Below are 21093 nucleotides of genomic sequence, written 5' to 3' on the forward strand. Positions count from 1 at the left end.
ATAGCACGACATTGGAAGAAAAACACGAAGTGGATCGAGAAATGTTGTACAATTTATCTTTGATAAAAATCCAACCTTGAAAGAAAAAGTTGATAGGTTCATCGTGAAGAAGGTAATCAGTGCTAAATTGAAACGTGGGCTTGGAAATTCAAAAAACTTATAGGCTCCAATGATGTCATTAAGATTGAAGAGCAATTAGCTGATGAATTACATAAACCAATAATCACAAAGTTTCATAGAAGGAAGATTTATTCCAAGAAAGTTGATTATATCTGGTCCGCTGATTTGATTGAACTCAAGAATAATAAGGAGTACAAGTATGCTTTAACCGTTATTGATTTGAGGGGTAGATTTGCGTGGGTTGTCCCTTTGAAAAGCAAAACAGGTAATACTCCTATGTTAGCTTTCCAAAAGGTATTTAATAAAAGCAAAAGAAAACCTTTAATATTGTGGACTGATGAGGGTACATAGTTCTACAACAAAACATTTTTTTTTTTTTTAATAACAGCATTACTTTAAACAGCACCTTGAATGAAGGAAAAGCGGTTGCTATTGAGCATTTCAATCGATTTGTATGCTGTATAAAGAGAAACTGTATAAAAAGTTCACTCAACTCGGTTCTCAACAATGGTTATCCATAATTCAGGATATTGTAGATAAGTACAATGATATGATTCATACCTCAATGAAAATGAAACCATTAAAAACATTTACAAAATTAAAATATGAAAAAGAGATTAATGTCAGAAATCCTAAGTTCAAAGTTGGTGATATTGTAAGAATATACAGGTCGAAATCTAATTTTGAAAAAGGTTATACTATGCGATGAGCAAATGAACTTTTAAAAATCATTGATGTAATCGGTGCATTTTCTTGAACAAACAAATTATGTGATTTAGAAGGGGAAGAGATTTTAGGTTCATTATATTCACAGAAATTACAAAAGACAAAACTAAGCAAATAATACCCTTGAAAGCAATCGTTTTTCACAATCTTCTACTTATACACCTCTGTGGAGTATAGTATGGGGCATCTGCTGAGGTATTAAATTTAAAATAATAAAAATACCCCTGAGCGGGAGTGCTGGTCATCTCTGCCAGAGGTTGAAAGTAAGTCTGTGCCAGATTGGAATACGGGCAGTTCATAAAGTACGTACGCTCTACTTCCGGGTTTCAAAACTACCCACCCCCCTCTGTATGCAGGCTCGTGACCACCCACCCACCCCCCTCATACATCGCTAATCGCTTGCAAAGCCAGCAGTTCCTTATGAACCGATGTTTGTAAGCCGTGACGATGCAGTCCCTAGCAGTGTAATTTACCTTTTTCTTTTAATATCACAGCACGTCATTTATGAAAATAAAAGTACAAATTGACATTCAAGACAATGTTAATGTCATAAATGAAAGTAAGTGTACATATAAACTTGTGTTCCATTGTTTTCGTTAAATCTGACAGAAGCTTCCAATGTAATATTTGTCTCGGAGAGTTCCGGTTCTGAAGTTAATACTTTTATTTTTGTATACGGGGATATTTTTGTATCCCCCATAAGGGGAATCAGAGCGAAGTTTGAAGGGCTATAAAATCGGAATGAGAGCAAATTTCAAAAAAATGGCTCGTGTTGTTCTCGGTAATAGTCTATAGTATCTGAATCACTAATAACATTTGATCTCTCTTGATAAATGAGGGAGGAGATACGATTTGAAAATGACGATTTTCGCAACTTTGACAGCCTCGTGATGTTGACCTCGACCTTGGACGACCTTGAAAGTTATATATTTGTGCATGTCTCATCGACCTCTATCCATTCCACTATTGGTTATTTGTCTCCACTCGGTTTGATTGTGGACGGACGGACGGACTTCGAGACTGTTATTATTAGGTCATCTCTACTGAGATGATAGAGATGACCTAATAAATAAACAATACCATGTATAATATGTGTGTGAGTAAAGGGGGACATTCTTAGATCTGTGAACTCCAAACACAGAATCCTAGTCAAGGCTTTACTTTTGTTTGTTGGTGTGTGTGCAATGGGGGACATTCTTAGATCTGTGAATGCCAAACATAGAATCCTCAACGACATAGTCAAGGCTTAACGTGTGTGTGTGTGTGTGTGTGTGTGTGTGTGTGTGTGTGTGTGTGTGTGTGTGTCAGAGAGAGAGAGAGAGAGAGAGAGAGAGAGAGAGAGAGAGAGAGAGAGAGAGAGAGAGAGAGAGAGAGAGAGAGAGAGAGAGAGAGAGAGAGATAATATAACAGGGAGCATTATCAACCATCACCTTCACCCTATCCCAAACAGAACCCTAACCCATCCCTATCCCTCACATTTAAAATCCCAACCCATCCCATCCCTAACCCCAACCCATCCCCTACCCAACCCTAACCCATACATAACCCTCCCATTTTAATCCCAAACAATCCCTAACCCATCCCTAACCCTCATATTTAAAATCCCAACCCATCCTATCCCAAACCCAACCCTAACCCATCCCTATCCCTCACATTTTAAATCCCAACCCATCCCATCCCTAACCCATCCCGAACCCTCACATTTAAAATCCCAACCCATCCCAAACCAAACCCTAACCCATCCCTAACCTTCACATTTAAAATCCCAACCCATCCCATCCCTAACTCATCCCATCCCTAACCCAACCCTAACCCTCACATTTAAAATCCCAACCCATCCCTAACCCCAACCCATCCCTAACCCTCACATTTGTAATCCCAACCCATCCCTAACCCAACCTTAACCCATCCCTAACCCTCACATTTAAAATCCCAACCCATCCCATCCCTAACCCAACCCTAACCCTCACATTCAGAATTCCAACCCCAACCCAACCCTTACCCAACATAATATTTTTGTAAAATATGTATTTCAATAATATATCTTTTTAATGTATTTTTTTCTCTTCTTCCAATTCTGTCCTTTAAGGCTTTCAAGTTTGATGAAGTAGAAAGGGGGACTAAGAACCTTCCAGCACTTTCTTCCAAGAACTTTCTTGATACTGCTCGCATCAAGCACCATCCAACAAAGAACCATATTGATAGGTTTAGAACCCCAAGAGTGTTATTGGTGGAAACCACATTTCAAGTCTCCAAAATAAAACCAACTTACAAAGTCTCCAAGGCAGAACTCATTTACTGATTTTTCCAAAATATGTGAGGTCTCCGCTGTAGGTTTCATATTTAAAACCACCAAGGATAACTCATTAACTGATTTTTTTAAAGAATTTGTGAGTCTCTGAGGTAAAACTTATATGCTGGCTCATCAAGGTACAACTTGTTCAGTGGGTATTGTCTTGATCACTCACAATGAGAACCATCAATGTAAAACTCTTTTTCCGTATTTTGCGAGTCTCCAAGTTATAACTCTTTGGCTGGGTCCTCAAGGTAGAGATCGTTGTGTGGGTCTTGGTTGTTCAAAAGGTCTTCAACCAAATCAACAATTTCACCCCAAGTTGTGGCAAAAGCAGTATTTTCATTTTGCATCTCAGAGACAATTTCCTGTGAGAGAAAGTAACAATGTATTAATTTAATGCAAGATTATTATATGCATAAATTAATCCGTAGATATTAAAAGAAAATCTTACCTCAATAGATAAGAGGTTTGAATCCAGTTCATCAACTTGAAGGTTGAGTTTCATGCAAGTAGTAGAACTCCAAGGAACTCCAAAGTCATCCCACTCAGGAACAGCACAGCAGTCCATTCTCAGTAAAAGTGAAAATTTGTTTAAATTCAGTCTGGGTTTCAAGCCTTTATATAAGAATGACTGGTGGGTGTGGTTTCCTTTGGAAATTCCCTGGGCAAGACTTGTGAGTCAGAGCTGAACTGGAAATTATATAAGAGGAGGTGGTCCTTACAAAAGTTGGTGGGGGCTTAGGGAAAGTGGGTGGGGCTGATGAAAAAGTGGGTGTGGTATCGGAAAAATGATATGTGGCTCAGGAGGTGGTCAGACAAGAGCATTAAGAGAAGTTTATCATTTAATCTCTGCTAAACAAAGATACTTAAACCAAGAACCAAGTTCCAAGTTATTTTTTGTGAATATACTCGATGAAAATGAATGTTATAAGAAAATTATGTTATTCCCCAAAGTAGAACATGGACAAATATTCGTTAGTTCGCTCTGAGTATAATGAAAATATGAAAGGACTGTGATTATGTTGGGGGTGAGGGAAGAAGTGCTTTATACGATGTCTCAATTTTTAATTTGCTTGTATGGGAGGGGGAGGAAGTGAGTCTCCCATTTTGAGCTTTTGGGGCTTGGGTCATATAGTTTTTTCCCTTTTTCCCCATTCATTTTAATGGGTGTCCCGGAAGCAACATTTTCTGTCTACATATATTCAATTCTATAGTATCTACAGTGTTGGAGGGAATAGGCAATCAGCTCTCACCTTATGAACAAAACACAGGTGGCGAGGATGATATGAACAATTGACCCCTCCCACATTCCTCGAGCTGAAGAAGCTGCATAAAGCAACCCATGAAGATCTACACAAGGTCAGCGCTGTATATAAGTGCCCTTATAGTATGTACAGTGTTAATTTATCCTCTAGTTAGAATCTTTATCTCCAAAGAAGAAATAGATGAAATATTTTTTTTCATAGCAGTACTAAATTCATTGAGGTGACTTTGTTATTTTTTATTAAAATATCACCAGCATACTTTTAAACTCTTGTGTAAAATCACTTATCATGACAAGTTCACAAGCGATTATTAAAGTGATGCAAAAAACTGCCAGGGGTTCCTTCAATTGGCAGTGGAAATCATTAGGTTTTCCAACCAAGAGTAAAGAACTTCCAAAAATTCCAGTCAAGATAACCATCAGCGTGATATTCATATTTGACGATGTCTTCATCTTGAACATACTGTAATGCCACATGAAAATAATAAACAACATTGCCATCAACACAATACCAAGAACAGAAAACGCCATCAGGGCAATGGCCAACGGGTCAGAAAAAGACAAAAATTCAATTGGCTTCGCCAAGCAAGTGCCCCTGTTGTCATTGGACCACAAATGTATTGGGAATTTCATGCAATCTTTGGAGTCTGTGAACAACAATGATTAAGCAAATGTAAAATGTATGTGGATTTACTTGTTGCTTGTCATTTCTCATCTTTTGAAGTCAAGCATATAATATTTTGCATTCCCATTAAGTTTCTGTTTCAAAGCAAGAAAAAACACAACTTGGTTAAAACCCACAAATATCGCAAAGTACTGCATTGAATTCATGATAAGAGATTGGAGAGTTTGACAGAAGATAAAGTCTGAGGTCAGTAGATATTTCATAAAAGATGAAAGAGTTTGAGGGAATACTGACTGCTTCTGCCACAACTGTGCTTTGAAACATAAAGGGTGCTCAGATACAAAATAATTCAAGATTCCATTTTCATAAAATTTTGTCTTTTTAAGGGATGGTGACCATATTTAGATTCGAGAAAAAGTGGTAATTTCTGTAGATTTTTATGAAAAGGATGAAAAAGTAAACAAAGATCATGATGTTTCGAAACAACACAAACTGGTTAAGGCTTGAAGGAAAAATTAGTGCCAAAAGCAAATTATAACACTTCACGTTGCAATAAACTGAAGCCCCAGCAATGAGGCTCTGTCAACAGACATGGATATTCTCCGATCTTCCCACTCCAGTTCTCTTTTTCAAATGTATCGAGAATTAAATTGTCACCATGCCATTTGGCTGGAAATCAGGCCTCGAACTACAGTCGACATAGTAGTGCAGCCAAGGTTTATTGTGAAACAATGAATTAAATCAACAGTTCATTTCATCCACTGTTTCACTTGTCTACTGATGCAGACCTACAGTAGCCTCCACCAGCAAGAATAGTTCTTCATTTTAATTTTTTAAGTGATTCTTTTCCATTCAGAGATATGGCAAAACTACATACAGCATATCACAATATCTCAAAACGTTATGGACCAATTCGGGCAAAACTTGGTGGACAGGTTGGATGTGTGACAAGGATGAATTGATTTGATTTTGGTGAGGATACTGATCCGGATACGAAAAAATTTAAATTTCTTTAAAGTGATTCTTCACCATTGAGAGAGGCTGACGAGGTGGCTTAGAGGAACATAACAAACATATCTCTAAGCTGTCTAGCCTGCGTTTGATTCCCGACATAGCTACAATTAATCTGTCATACTGGTGCTTCACAGACAGGGTGATTCACCAATGTGTGTGCCATCCCTCAGATGGACGTTAAATGGACGTCTCATCAGCCAGCATTCGTTGGTGGATGTTGGAGATGCCATGGTGTCCTTCGCGAAAAGGAGGCGAGCAATCGCCGGCACCATGGCTAAATTCCAAATTCCTACCCACAGCAGCAGAGGGCATTGCATTACTGGCACAGCCACTTCCTCAGCCAATGATGCTACCCCACAGCCTTGTGTTGCATATGAACAAAAAAGACCACTGAGAAATAGGGCCCAAAATGACACAATGCATGATATTTAAAAAATGTATGGACAGGTATTATAAAACAGTGGATGAGTTGGGAAGGTGACAATAACAAGCTGATTAGATTTTGATTAACGTCCAGATGCAATTCCAGCATTTCAGTAGACTACAAAACATGAACTGTTCAGCCTGGCAGAGGTTTGCTCTCAATATCGAATGTCGTTTTAGTTTGATCATTTTATGAACTCTGTTTTCAAATGCGAAAATGAAATTTTGCAATCACAATCAATTTATTTGTGGTATCAGCACGACCTCTCAATCAGAGTGGACTCATCTTTGAGCTTTCAACCCAGAGTTACTTGTCCGAATGTGAATTATCATGAAATTGTTTTGCAGAAAGGGTGTTGCATGAAAGTGTACACTGTCCTGAAGAGAGGTCATCAGTTTGTCCCATTTACGAGCTTTCACTGGCAATTATCCGAATGTAACTTTCAAAAAGAGTCGGCCAAAAGTGTGCCTTGTTTTATTTCAGGAGATAAATTCCGTAAATACCAATTTTAGGAAACGTGTGTGAATACTAATGCATATATAACATAAAATACAAGATACACGATTTGACCATTTCCGTGAATACATTGAAGTGAATAATTATTTTCCTTCTCTTCCCTTTATAAGGGGTGAGGTCTAATGGCACGAAACTTCTGAGCAGCCTTTACCATGATTCTCCTCCACTTCCATCCATCTACAGCCAGCTCCCTTTACTCTCCAACCACCCCATTCCCCACCCCCTCCACTTTTCCTGATATCCCTCCTGTCACAACCCTCCCATCTCAACCACAGTCTACCTCTTTTCCTTCTACCTTGCTCCCTTAACTGATCCACTTTCTTTGCCATTTTCTCTTCCCCCACCTCAGCTGGCATTTCACCAATATTCCCATCAAGCTCATCTGCATACCAATCTCCTTCCTCGGTTCATCTCTTCTCCTTTGAACTTCTCTCTTCACACCCTCAATCCTTCAGACACAGTTATTCTCACAAACCTGCAGCCTCTGTTTTTGTGTTTCTGTCAGTGCCACCATCTCCAGACCATAATGGCAGGCTGGCCTCACACACAACATCAGAAGCTTCCCTTTCAATTTTTTTTGATATCCTTCTGTCTGCCATGAATCGCTCCAACCTCCTCCATGCATTCACACAGCCCTGAATCCTCCTCCACACATCTTCCTCAGACTTAGCATGCCTGGTCTCTGTTCCCCCCGATACTAAAACCCATTTCCCTGCCTGATTTTCTTCCACTCCAACATGATAATTATTTATTTTCTCTGCTGCCTGAACCCTATCACCCCAGTCTTCTCCATACTCATCTTCAGAAAGGGTGTTGCCAGAATGGTATGGGGTAGCACATCATTGACCTGTTGTGGCAGCGACTGGACTGAGGTGAAAGGGCAGAGAAAGACCAGAAAATAGCTGGTAAAAAAGCTGCAAGACCACCAGCCGACCAATGATAAGCAAGGTGGATGAGTTGGGAAAGGCTGTTATGGGAGAATGCTTCCCAAATACCTCCGTACACTCCCCCAGTACTTCCTGCATCTCCCGTCTACTCTCCACCACAACAGCCAGATTGCCTGCATACAATATCCTCCCCATACCTCACCTTATGATTACATTCCTGCTCACCAGCTCCATCACCATGATAAACACGAGTGGGCTGAGAGCGCTTCCCTGCCTCAAACAAATGTTCACACTGAACTCCTCAAACATCCCAGGACCAACCAAAACTCTTCACTTCATTCTCTTGGACATCCCTTCCACCAACAAAGCTTCTCCTTCCCATACTCCCATTCATCTGAGTATCACCATCACAACAGCTCTCAGGATAGTATTGCAGGCTTTCTCCAGGTGCACAAATCCCAATGCTATTTCACCTTGCACTTCCAACCTCTTCTTCACCATCTGTCTCAGTATGAACATCCCTTCCATCACCGGACCCGATCTTAACCTCTGCTGATCTTCTCCGATCCCTATCTCCACACTCTTCCGTATCCTTCCATTCAGAATCCTCTGCAGCACCTTCATGACATGACTTCGGAGTGTAACGTTATGAACTTCCCTTGATTATGAACATTGCCATTCACTTTTCATATCGGCACAATTAACTTTGTCCTCTGATACTCCGGAATTTAACCCTCTCTTGTACATACATTCAACAGCCTCTTTGTCCAACTGACTCTGTCTTCTTCCACTGTAATTCTCACCTCTGTACACACCTCATCAATGCCTGGCACGCTTCCATTCTTCATCCTCTTCAATCTATCATCACTTCCGACATTAAATCCTTCCTCTTCTCCAATGACCTGATTTCTGATCATCAATTTGGATTCAGACCAGGTCATTCTTCCCTGGACTTGCTGCTCATGCTTTCCAAACAAAGTATGGAGGTCCTCAATGCCAAACATGAGATCACAGCCATCTCGCGAGACATATCCCGTGCATTCGATACGGTCTGGCACCCCGCTCTGCTCACCAAACTCTCTTCCTATGGTAACCAAGGCAATCTCCAATCATGGCTCACAGACTTCCTCTCCTGCACAGTCACTGTGTGGCCCATAATGGAGTTCTCTCATCTCCTCTTCCTGTCCAGGCTGGAGTTCCTCAAGGCAGTGTTCTGGGCACAGTGCTTTTTCTCGTTTTCAACATTTATTTATCTGACTCTCTGAAAAATCCTCTTTATCTCTTTTCTGATGATGCCACTCTCTGCCGTATCATCTGTAATCCCTCAAATCGGCAAGCAGCAGCCTTTTACTCTCGGGAGATCTGTATAAAATCACATGCTGGTCAAACATGTGGAAGATGTCTTTCAATTCTGACAAATCTCAAACTCTCACTGTGTCTCTCTAAAAGGAGAGTCTGGAAGCCCCCCCCCCAACCCCCTCCCCCATCTACTTTCTCAACAATCCTCTTGAAGAACTCCATTGATTCAAGCTTCTGGGTCTCAATTTCTGCCATGATCTTTCCTTGGAAAGCCACATCTCGAAGCTGGCTCACAAAGGCAGTCGCCGATTGGGCATCCTCTACCATGCAAAGTTCTTCCTTGGCACACCTGAGCTCCTACCACATACAAAGCTTTCATCCACAGCCTGATGAAGTACTGCTCTCCTCTCTGGGCTGGTGCCCCCACTCTCACCTTTCTCAGCTTCATGCTTTTGAAACCAAGGCAGTTTAGATGATTGGAATCTCATGCGATGAGGTTGAGTCTATGGGTCTCTCACTCTCTCACCGCAGGAAGGTTGGTGGTCTTTCTTTCTTCTCCTGTCTCCTCTCTGGCCTCGTGCCACCTGCTCTGTCTGCTATCTGTCCTGCCCATATTTCCGCATGGTGCTCAAGGTCCACCAGCAACCCCCTTCTGGTAAAACTACCAAAATTAGGAATCACTGCTCACCTTCCTTCTATAATTCCTCTTTTTCCCCACCTTTGGAACAAACTCCCACACATTCTTCAATTCCACTCTTCCCTCCAGGTGTTCAAAACAGCTGTTCGCCACCACCTTGGATCTTCCCCCATCCAAAAACCATGATCTTTTCTTCCACCGTTAATCCACCCCACACCCACCCCCTTTCTTCCTTGCTTTCCTTCCCAAAAGGAAAGGAACTGCTTAATTCCCTGCTTTCCTTCCCGAAAGGAAAGGAACTGCTTAATTCCCTGCTTTCCTTCCCGAAAGTCCCTGTAGTGTCCATCTTGTTTACCCCATGTGCCCCGCTCCCTTCCATAGATCTTCTCATGTGTCTATTCCCCACTGTTTTCTGCTCCCTCTTCCATCCCCCCTGTCTCCCGCTCCCCTTGTTATATATTATGTGCATTAGCTCTTATACGAGCCTTGACATTGTTTAACAACAATAAAAAAAATGTCGACTTCAACTTTTCCTCCGTGATCTCCACCAACTCAACTTTCCCCTCAAAATAACTGCTCACCGATGCTTCTCTGGTCGATTGTCCAGCTCCAGCTGGAGAATCGCTCCAGCTCACCAATGCTCCAGCTCACCAATGCTCCAGCTCACCAATGCTCCAGCTCACCGATGCTTTTTTGGCCGATTCAACAGTTCGTTGAAATATCCTTCCCACACCATCAGTGCTGCCTCCATCTCCATCATGAGACTTCCGCCACCATCCTGAATCACCGCCCCCCCCCCATCCCTGTCATGAGCCAATTTAGTGATCATCTTATTCCCTTATTCCCACCATCCTTCTTCACTTTGTACACCTCTTCATCCATATAGTTTTTCTTGTTTTGTATACATTGTCGAGGCTCATATGAGAGCTAACACACAACATACAGCAAGGGGGGGGGGGGCATGAGACAGGAGGGGCGGAAGAGGGAAGGACAAAACATTGGGGAACAAAGGCATTATGAGATCTGTGGAAGGGAGAGGAATGGGGCGGGGAACATGGTGTACACAAGATGGACATTACAGGGACATTCAGGAAGGGAAGCAGAGAATTTGAAAGAGATGCGTTTGTGGTGGATTAAAGGGGGTAAAAAAGATCGAGGTTTTAAATGGGGGATGATAAGAGGTGGTGGTGAACAGCTGATTTGAAGGCCTGGAGGGAAGAATGGGATTGAACAGAGTGAAGGAGTTTATTCCAATGGCGGTAAAAAAGAGGAATGAAAGAGTGAAGGTAAGCAGTGATTCCTGATTTTGGTAGTTTTACCAGAAGGGGATTGGTGGCGGACCTTGAACGCCCTGGGGAAATATGATGGGGACAAATCGCAGACAGAGTGGGGGGGGGAGTTGGGGGGGCGAGACCGGAGAGGAGATAGTGGAAGACGGAAAGCCCACCGACCTGCCTGTGGTGAGAGAGTGAGAGGCCCAAAGACTCAGCCTCATCGCAGGAGATGCCAATGATCCCAAATGCCTTCGTTTCCGCAGCGTGAAGCAGAAAGGTGAGAGGCTTATTCCTTGCCTTATTCAGAGCTCTCCTTGCTGCTTTCTTTGTTTGCCCATACAGATGCAGCAACCCTGCATCCAGTTGTCTCCCTCTGTCCTTGATCTTCTCTATCCTCTTCCAAACCTCCTTTTTACCAACTGCCTTCACTACTTCCTCCATCCACCATACCTGGTTTCTATCTCTTGACAATGCAACCTTTCCTGATGTGCTTCCACACAAAACTTCTGCAATTCCCCTAAATTCCTCACTGTTCTTCTTTCCCTCCTCCTCCAAACCTTCTTCTTCTTCGCTAAGTTGCTCATGCCTGGTCATCAATCTCTCATTGTACTCTACGATGATGGTGCCCCTTCACTTCTCCACCAAATAATCTTCCAACCCCTGCTCTTCACCTCCCTCCTTTTCTCCACCCATACCACAAACACCACAAACTTGTGTGGGGTGGTAGCATCTCCCACCACTGCTTTGTGATCCTTAACCATCCAAAACTGTCACTTTCTTAACACCACCAAATCCAGTTCTGTTCGATGCTGTCCACTCCTTCATGGAATCTTGTAGCTTTCCCACTTTTGAAAGAATGAATCAGCTATGACCATCGCATTCCTCACCACCCGCTCCACCAGCCTTTGACCCTCTCTATTCCTCATTCCCCAAACAAATTTACCAACACACTCCTCTTCACCCAGCTCCACAACTCCAAAATGCACATTAAAGTTCCCCACAATGCACAGCATTGCCTCCAGCTCAGCCATTCCTATCATCCTCTCCAGTGCATCCCTGAATTCCTGCTTCTCCACCACAGTCCTTCGCTTTTGTGACCCATATACTGACATAACACACACCATTTGCCTCTATCACCATCCATGCCATGACTATCCATCCATCCCCATCCTCCCACAATGACCACCTGCTTTCTGATGTCTTCTGATACTGTGATTCCCATGCCATTACTCCTTCCATCCCCACCCATGTGCAAGAGCTTCTATCCTCCTGCCAACCTCCCTGCCCTGTCCCCTTTATATCTGGTCTCCTGCACACAATACTTTCCACCTCCTTCTCTGCATCATCTCAACCACCTCAACTCCTCTCCCCTTCATTGATCCCACATTCAAACTACCTCGCCGGACTTTGCTTTTGAACCGCTGCCTGTCTGGCATCGTCAGTACCATCTTGATCAGTTTGGAACATTCTAATCATCAATCATCATAAATTATGAATCATAAATTTAATCGTTAATATAGCACGATGAATTTCATGAAGTCGAAATGAACCTGGTGTGGCTCAGTGGTTAAGGTGGTGGCTTTGGGATTCTTAGGGTCTTGAGTGTCAAGCCCCACTGGCCACTGAGTTAGTAACAGGGGGGTTAACTCAGCCTGTCACCAGCCCTAGACTAACCATTAAGCAAAATAAGCATGTGCTAAGGGCATCAAGGGAAGAGGGGCCCCACAGAGTTTTTTTTCCAGTGCCAGATTTACAATGGACCATGGTGCAAATGTTGCAGCTGAACCAGGGTCCACAAAAAGGGGGCCCCACAATAAATGAAAAAGAAATACATATACAAGAATATAATTTTTTTACACATTTTATTATGCAATGGAATACTGATGCCGCAGTGTTTACTGTAAATAAACCTTACTGTAAGTTTTGTTTCATTTCGAAAAATAAAATTTCGTTTTACGGTTTAGTATTGTTTATATTTTGGATTACATATATATGGGGGGAACCATAATCTTTTCAGTGCTTCGGGCCTCTAAAGGTCTTAATCCGGCCCTGCCTGTCATCCTGCTGAAGGTCGGCGAAATGAGCACCAGCACACCGGTAATTATCCCTGCAGGGTCGAAGGCGACTAAAGGGTTGGTGTCAGGAAGGACATCCGGCTGTATCAACATTGCCACAAGAAAGGGTACCATGATCGGAGCACGCAAAAAGTGGACCCCTGCTCAGGGATAAAGGATTTTAAATGGTGTGATGTATTTCATGAATTCTAAAATAAAAAGTATGCCACTTTTGATTGAAAATTACATTTTTATTTGGCAGTATGAAAATAAACTGCAAACGATTATGGCCATTTTGGCAAACATTTGTGTTCAGATTGAGATGATTAAATATAAATGAATAATCTTGATGACATGCTCTTCTGAAAATTATGTGCAAATGAAAGGAATTCCCACAGGCTTGACATTACGTCCTAAAACACATTGCTCTCATATAAATCTTTGATAATACCTGCGTTCCTGTCTTTTTAAACACAAGAATAATATTTTACCAACTTGAAGAATTCCAGTGCATATTCTTATATTTTTGCTTGTCGGGCTTCTTGCTACATTATATGACTGGATTACTTGTAGTCCTTCATGTAAACATGAAAATGACAATTGATGAATAAGAGTTCCTTCTGAAATCATGCCAATCATCATGAGATTTGATGTTAGTGACAAGTTTCTATACAAACAAGCATGAATAAAACACTAATTCCCTTTGCACAACATTGTCGTTTTTATGACTGCATAGAAATTATTCAGGGAAACATACCTAAAACATAATAATTTAGGGTACAATTTAGAAAGTGATGATGACAGGAAACTATTCAATCATAAAGGGAAACATGCACAACTAGAAGGCACTCGGTAGAGCACATACCTCCACTCTGTAATGCCTGATCCACAAGAACATATCTGGCCCAATACATTTTTGAAATATCGTTTTTGAGCGCTACCTCTCAATGGTGAAGAATCACTTTTAAAATTCTTGTCGTCACCAAAATCGAAACAATTCATTGTGGTCACACTCCCAACCTGTCCACCAAGTTTCATCCGAACCTGTCCCCCAAGTTTTATTTGAATCCGTCCACAACTTTTTGAGATATCGTGCTATATATGAGTTTAGCCCTATCTCTCAATGGTGAAAAATCACTTTAAAAATTATTGTCGTCAGATCCGGATCTGGATCTTCACCAAAACCTAATCAGTTTGTCCTTGTCACACACTGAACTTGTTCACAAAATTTCATCCTGATCCGTCCATTGAGATATCCTGCACACAGATAAACAGACAGACAGAAAGGGGTGAAAATATTGTTGCGAATCTGGAAGCCCTGAGCACTCAACATGCAGGTCCTATAGAATAGTTATATCGGTAAGTATGTGTTTATAGTTGGGGTCCCCGTCTCTCGTTTAATGGGTGAATAAATGTACTTGCGCTGTGAGTTACTTTGATAGTCAGGGTTTCTTTCCTTTTTACACCCCTCACAAATCTAATCAGTTCATCCTTGTCACACACCGAACCTGTCCACACAATATCAACCGGATCCGTCTGAAACCTTTTGAGATATCCTGTACACAGACAAACAGAAAAGCAGACAGAAAGGGGTGAAAATATAACCTCCTTCACTTTGGTGGCAGAGGTAATGAAGACTCATTTTGATTTTTTTTTTTAATTTAGTTATGCTAACATCTGCTTCTCAATTATGAAACACCAGTTTCCTAGTTTAATCTTGCAAGAAAGAGAAGATGCAATTTTTTTGAGAGGGTCATTGCATTGCAGTACTTTCACTCAATATTCAAATTATGGAGAAAAGTTGTTCCCCCCCCCAACCACCCATAAATCCAAAGATAATTCAAGCTCTCTTCTAAATACCGGTAGAGTTGGAGAAAGTTCCAGCAGTGCAGACAACACAGTCGAAGCAGCAGAAAGGTTCTCCTTTGCGTGAAACCTTCCGTGTGCCAGGTTGGCATGGCTCGTTGCATACAGATAGTGGGACCTGGAAAATATTGTGGAAACTGATTTCCAAATTATCGTTTTTGTCATCTATATCATAATACACTTGTTCATCTGTCCATCTGTGTGCAACATTACATTCAAACCATTGGTTCGACAGCTGGCCAGACTCCAACCACAATCCCAACCTGAAAAATCATACAGCAACCATGTTGGTGCTTACTGCTATGTGAAGCCAAAGACATCTTCAGAGCTGTCATATTCACAATCGCCATACCCTCCCTATACATTTTCCCTTCAGTGTAATACGACCAAAGCGTCAGTTAAAAGGATCATCAAATATCAAAAGGATGGAGCCAACAGGCTCACGGACCTTGTGTCACAGGCCTTGCGAAGATCACAGTCCATATTTAGGCTTCAGCGATCGAGGCAGCAGTCTGTTGTCCAGACACCGCCCAAATAACTATGTGTCATTCTCTCAAGCAGGGCTTTTACCGCATCCTTACTATCATTTGTGAGTATTTCCTCTTAACGGTCTCGACCAGGGACCATAAAACCCATGTCATTATGAAGGTCTTTGGCCGAGGAATTCCGGTAATCTTGCCATATTGTGAAAGAAAACATCCATCATAATTTACTTTTAACGGTGTGGATATTTGTTTCCGGAAGAAGATAATAGGTTTTGGGTGGGTTATGTTACAAATCCATGGGGTTTCCACACATCTCACGGGATTGTGAGTTAGATGGGTGACCGGAATGGCCCTTGAGGTAGGAGTTGCTTTGATCACAGTTTCTGTAAAGTCGGTGATAGCATGATAGACTGTAAGGGAGGAAAAGCACGATGTCCTCTGGTGTTTCGATGAGGTAATGAAGAAATATATAATGATCGATGAGGGAATGCCCATTTGCTTTAACCAGTGGAGGGAGGGTGAGGAGGGGAGGAAAACAACAAACAAACACACAAACATTGGTCTTTAAATTACAGTGAGGGTAAGGGAAGAAGGGGGAAGTGATTGTTAATTCAACGTTCCATCTTTATTTACTTTTAACATTGTTTTTAACAAACGGGAACAGGAACAATGCAGGCAAGATAGGCCGATTGGCCTAATGTGCCAAAGTTCCCCGTGTATATTTGTGTAACGTTGTTAAGAACAGGAAGAAATAGGGAGGAGAGGACAGAGTGTTGGGGGTGAGGGTGCATGGAGTTGTAAGAGGGAGATTGAGACGTTTTTTTGTTTTTTTGTACACCTTGTCGAGGCTCGTATCAGAGCAAACACACAACACACAGCAAGGGGGGCATGAGACAAGAGGGGCGTGGGAAGGACAAAACAGTGTGGAACAGAGACATTAGGAGATCTGTTGAAGGGAGAGGGATGGGGTGGGAAACATGGGGTATAGAAGATGGACAGTACAGAGACTTTCAGGAAGAAAGTTGGGAAAGTGAGGAGGGATTGAGGACTTGGGGTTGGGAGGGGGATTGAGTACTTTGGGCTTGGGGGAAGTTGAGGGCTTCAAGAAGAAAGGGGGAGGGGATGACACAGTTGGCCTCGGGCAGGGTGGGCACAGAGTGGACAGAATTGATATTTAGGGGTTTGAGGCTTTTGAGGAAGTGGGGGGGGGGAGTTGAAGATATTGGGTTGAGAGGGGGGTTTGAGGATTTGAATAAAGGGGAAGGGAAGCACAGTGTTTGGGTGTGGTGGTGGTGGGGGCAGAGAGAGGTCAGAGTTGGTCAGGGGGTAAGGTTAAGGACATGGGATTTTGTGTCGGTGTTGGGGTTGTGGGTGTGGTTAAGGACCTGAAGTCACATTTTACATGATGCAGAATTAACGTTGGTCCATGATAGTCCCATTGTCTCTTTTGGGTCCATCGGGTCTTTTGGGTCCTCGAGGTATTTTGGGTTCTCCAGGTATCTTCAGTCCCTGGGGTCTTTTGGGTCCTTGAGGTCTTTTGGGTGTTCAAGGTCCCCAGAGCCTTTCGGGTCTATTGGGTCCTCAGGGTATTTTGTGTCTTGTGGGTCTTTGGGGTCTTTGGGGTATTTCAGTCTTTTGATTGTTTAGAGTTTTTGGGGTCTGTTGGGTCTTTTAGATATTTTAGGTCTTTTATGTTTTGGGTATTTGGGGTCTTTAAAGGTCTTTGGGTTATTTTGGGTTTTCAGGGTCTTTTCAGTCTTTTGGCTCCTCAGGGTCTTTTAGGTCCTCAGCGTCGTTTGGGTCCTCTGGGCAGTTTAGGTTAAGTATTTCAGGTTACAATTGTGGGTGACATCAGGTCAGCTGTCGATCCAATGGGTAAAGAGCGGATACACATACATACATACATACATACATACATACATACATACATACATACATACATACATACATACATACATATATATATATATATATATATATATATATATATATATATATATATATATATATATATATATATATATACAATCACATACACTTGCTCCATTATAATATACAGATTACCCTTGCCAGAGGAGAGGGTATTGCATTTGAATATGTTTGTCGCTTGTGAAAATCGAAGATATTTCATGTATATTGCTTGGTTGCGTGTGTTATTCTGTTTGTCTCTTTGTTACTGTACTTGCAAAATCGAAGATTTTTCAAGTGTATTGGGCAGTCAAATGTTATTGCTTTTGCTGAAGGAGAGGGTGTTGCGTTTGTTTCCATTTGTCTGTCTGTCTGTCTTTGTCCACACAGAACTTTTGTGTTTTTCCCTGCAACCGCTTGTAGGATTGAGATGAAATGTTCACCATAGGTGCAACTACTCATGTGGAATGTTATAATGACAATTATGACGTCAACGGTCACGTGGTGTTGTCGCCATGTTGGAAAAACGGAAACATTTGGACCTCTATCACTGAAAGCACACCAAGGAAAAAATTGAAATTTGCCACATGTTAAGTACTCATAGGAAATACGTGAGATTTTTTTATGAAACCATAGGTGCCTTCGTTATGACGTCATAATTACATTTGTAGAACACATCTGATCAGTATGAAAATTTTTGAGGATCAGCTTGGGATAAAATGGTCCACAGAAAAAAAAAAACAATAACGACGTCATCGGTCACGTGATTCGGCAGCCATAAAAAAACACCTTCAAAATCTTGTTCTCTGAAGTGATTGAACAGATTGAGGCGAAAATTTACACATAAGACTACCTATCCACGAGGAACAAAAGGCTCATACATATGATGCCATCGGTCACATGGTCTGGCAGCCATATTGGATTTAGCCAAAATCCTGTAAAAATCTTCTCCAGAGCAGCTGGACAAATCAAGGGGAGCCTTCACACAAATGTTCCCCAATTTGTTCACGACAACTTGATAGATAACATGGTTTGGCAGCCTTATTGGATTGTAGAAAAATATTAAATAATGTTTTCTCTAGAACCACTTCATCAATTGATGTGAAACTTCAAATTTATGATCAAGTAGTGATATGGAACACATGTTTTAAATTTCAACTTCATTGGATACAACTTCATTGGTCTGGCAGCCAGAATTGTTTAATTTTTTGATATGGGTTCCTTATATATTCATTTATTTATTTGAATAAGGCTCACTTGGCTGTGCTTGGATGAGTTTGAGGGTAGAGGATTAGCAACTGAAATGTGAATCCTCTCCAGGTTCCTCCTGATGATTTCAACTTTGCTTTTTGCTTGTTTGGGTTCCTTCTGATGACTCCAATGCAGGACTGTACCTATTTGGTCTTCCATTTGATTTGAATTGAGTTATTTTAATCCCATTCTAAATTCAATTTAATAATAATAAACGTCATGGGGCAGGGTCAGGTGTCTGATCAAAGCAGGGTTGCATCAAAGCGGGACGTCAATGGTTCCCGGTCATCACTGCCAGCAGTTATAACATGACAGTTCTAATTATGTCTCTTATTAATTATGTAACACACAAGTACACAAACACCGCACAAAATACAACACACAATAGAAGTCCTGGCGAGGGTCTAAAATCACTGATTGCTCTTTTTCTTGTTTGTTATATTTTTGGGAGTGATTGAAGCAGCTCTCAGTTTCCTATACACCGCCCAAATACAGGTATATGTCAGAAGAATGTGTTGCATGCCTGGAACAAGATCGCTTGTCAGTACTCTGATAGTTACAATAAATGCTGCCCGAACAAACTTTGAGTGCACAGTATTAGTTGAAACACTCAATACCAAGAGATGTTTCACAGCTGTATTTAAGAAATATCAGCTTGATCACCAATATATAGGATCTGAAGATTTAATGCCTCAAATTATGTAATTAGGAATTCTCATTCGACAAAACTGCAAATTAGTGCAAGTAAGTTTGAATAAAATGGCACAACTTAAAAGTACAATTCCTCTCACCTCTTTATGTCCTCCTTTCCAGACAATCGCATTGTTGTCAATTATCAGTTTTTCCTCTTCAATTATAGATGATTTAAAGGTGCCAACAGGCCTAAGTTCTAGGTTCTTCCCCACCCCTTTCTGTCTACTCAGCAGCTCATAATGAACAGGGGGATCTCCATTATCGTCAAAAGTGAAAACATAATCCATTTTTGTTTTGAAATGTACTCTTCTTAGATAATACATCAACTACTTGGAAAACACAAAGCATTAATATTTGAAATAAAACATCATTTGAAAGAATAAGATGATAATTTCAATTTTTTGGGTCTAATATACAATCTCAATCAATGAAACCTGTTGTGTTTGTTCATCTTTTTTGTTTTATAATTTTAACCCTTGATTAAAAAAAAAGATTGCTTCTGGTCTGAAAGTGAAGAGTTCTTTAAAAAAAAATTTTTTTTATTATTTACACGCACATCACTTACAGTATAGTGGTAAGGCCTAAGTCACATTTGCCACGGCGGCCGTGGGGTCTCCAAAATCTACAGCCACTAGCAATTATAGGGCGGCCGCAGTATTTCCATGGTCACACAATGTAGCAGTCACATATGTGTTTTTTTTTGGGGGGGGGAGCCGCACGGGGTATTTATAAATTGTGGAGACCGAAAACGTGGGGGTGCCGTACGGTCTTTGATTTGATGTCACACGGTGACCTTAGGGCGTTCCTGCGGTGGCCATAGAATTTAAGGCAGACGCAAGATGCCCGCAAGGCGACCGCAGGGGGGCCGCAGGGGGCCTAAAGGCGAATGTGCGGCCAGACGGACGGTAACGAGTGGGTTCATTTATTTATTTATTTATACCAGTTCTTTTGTTTCGGCTTGTCGAATTGCTACGGCGAACGTAGAAATGAAAAAAGTTATAACTCTGCGCTATAATCCACGGCGACCCCTACGGCCTGTAAAATATAGCCAAATGGAGTAGGGCCACCCTGAGGCCACCGCAGAAACTCTGCGGCTGCCGCACGTTTCTGTCAATTCAGAGGGGGTACGGCCACCGTATCCTCGCCATAGAGCAAATGTGACTTAGGCCTAAACAACACTTTCTGAAAAAGTCTTTTGTTGTAGTTATAGACTGCACACTGGTGGTTCACCATTCATCTCATGATTACTGTATATTGATATGATAACGTAAAGTTCACGAAAGTAATTTCCTTTTCCTGTTTCTTGTCTAGATATGTTCAACATTTGTGAAATTCCAGCAAGGATTTCGTGCCGTTTCACTTTGTATTTTGTCACTGAAGCTGGGTGGCAGTGCTTGATTGACCACAAAGTAACACAGAACATGGATTCCTGCCACAGATTGCTGACATAAATTACCAACATTGCTTAATCATGTGCAATACAATCACTCTGGCCTAGTTTTTCATCTGCACTCGGTGGTTCTAGAAAAACATTTCATTTCAGGTATGGCTGCACTCGAGATACATGGGTTTATTCTAAAGTGAAGGTCCTGCTTCCATTGGCTTGCTATTCATTAACATTTAGCCAAAATGTTGTAAGAAATGAACAGGGAAAAATATGTTGGCACAACTATGAAAGACAAATTTATCTGTCCTATTACATGGCCTCATAGCCTCGGGACTCTTACGCATTGACTTATACATTTTGTGCATGC

The 21093-nt window shown here is 41.5% G+C and overlaps 1 protein-coding gene across 1 annotated transcript in view; it reads right to left on the reverse strand.

The window, feature by feature from the left end:
* Positions 1–4646: 4646 nt before the first annotated feature.
* Positions 4647–21093, reverse strand: part of LOC147035379 (extracellular calcium-sensing receptor-like) — a 65374-nt gene continuing 48927 nt past the window's right edge. The window contains exons 5-7 of the mRNA XM_085867488.1: positions 19438–19665; positions 14997–15120; positions 4647–5053 (exon numbers count right to left, since the gene is read on the reverse strand). Of these exons, the coding sequence (XP_085723614.1) occupies positions 4647–5053; positions 14997–15120; positions 19438–19665 (759 nt within the window). The remainder of the gene's footprint in view (positions 5054–14996; positions 15121–19437; positions 19666–21093) is intronic.

This window comes from Eptatretus burgeri, chromosome 1, assembly GCF_056783735.1.
Source record: "Eptatretus burgeri isolate ZD-2024b chromosome 1, Ebu_testis_v1, whole genome shotgun sequence".
NCBI lineage: Eukaryota > Metazoa > Chordata > Myxini > Myxiniformes > Myxinidae > Eptatretus > Eptatretus burgeri.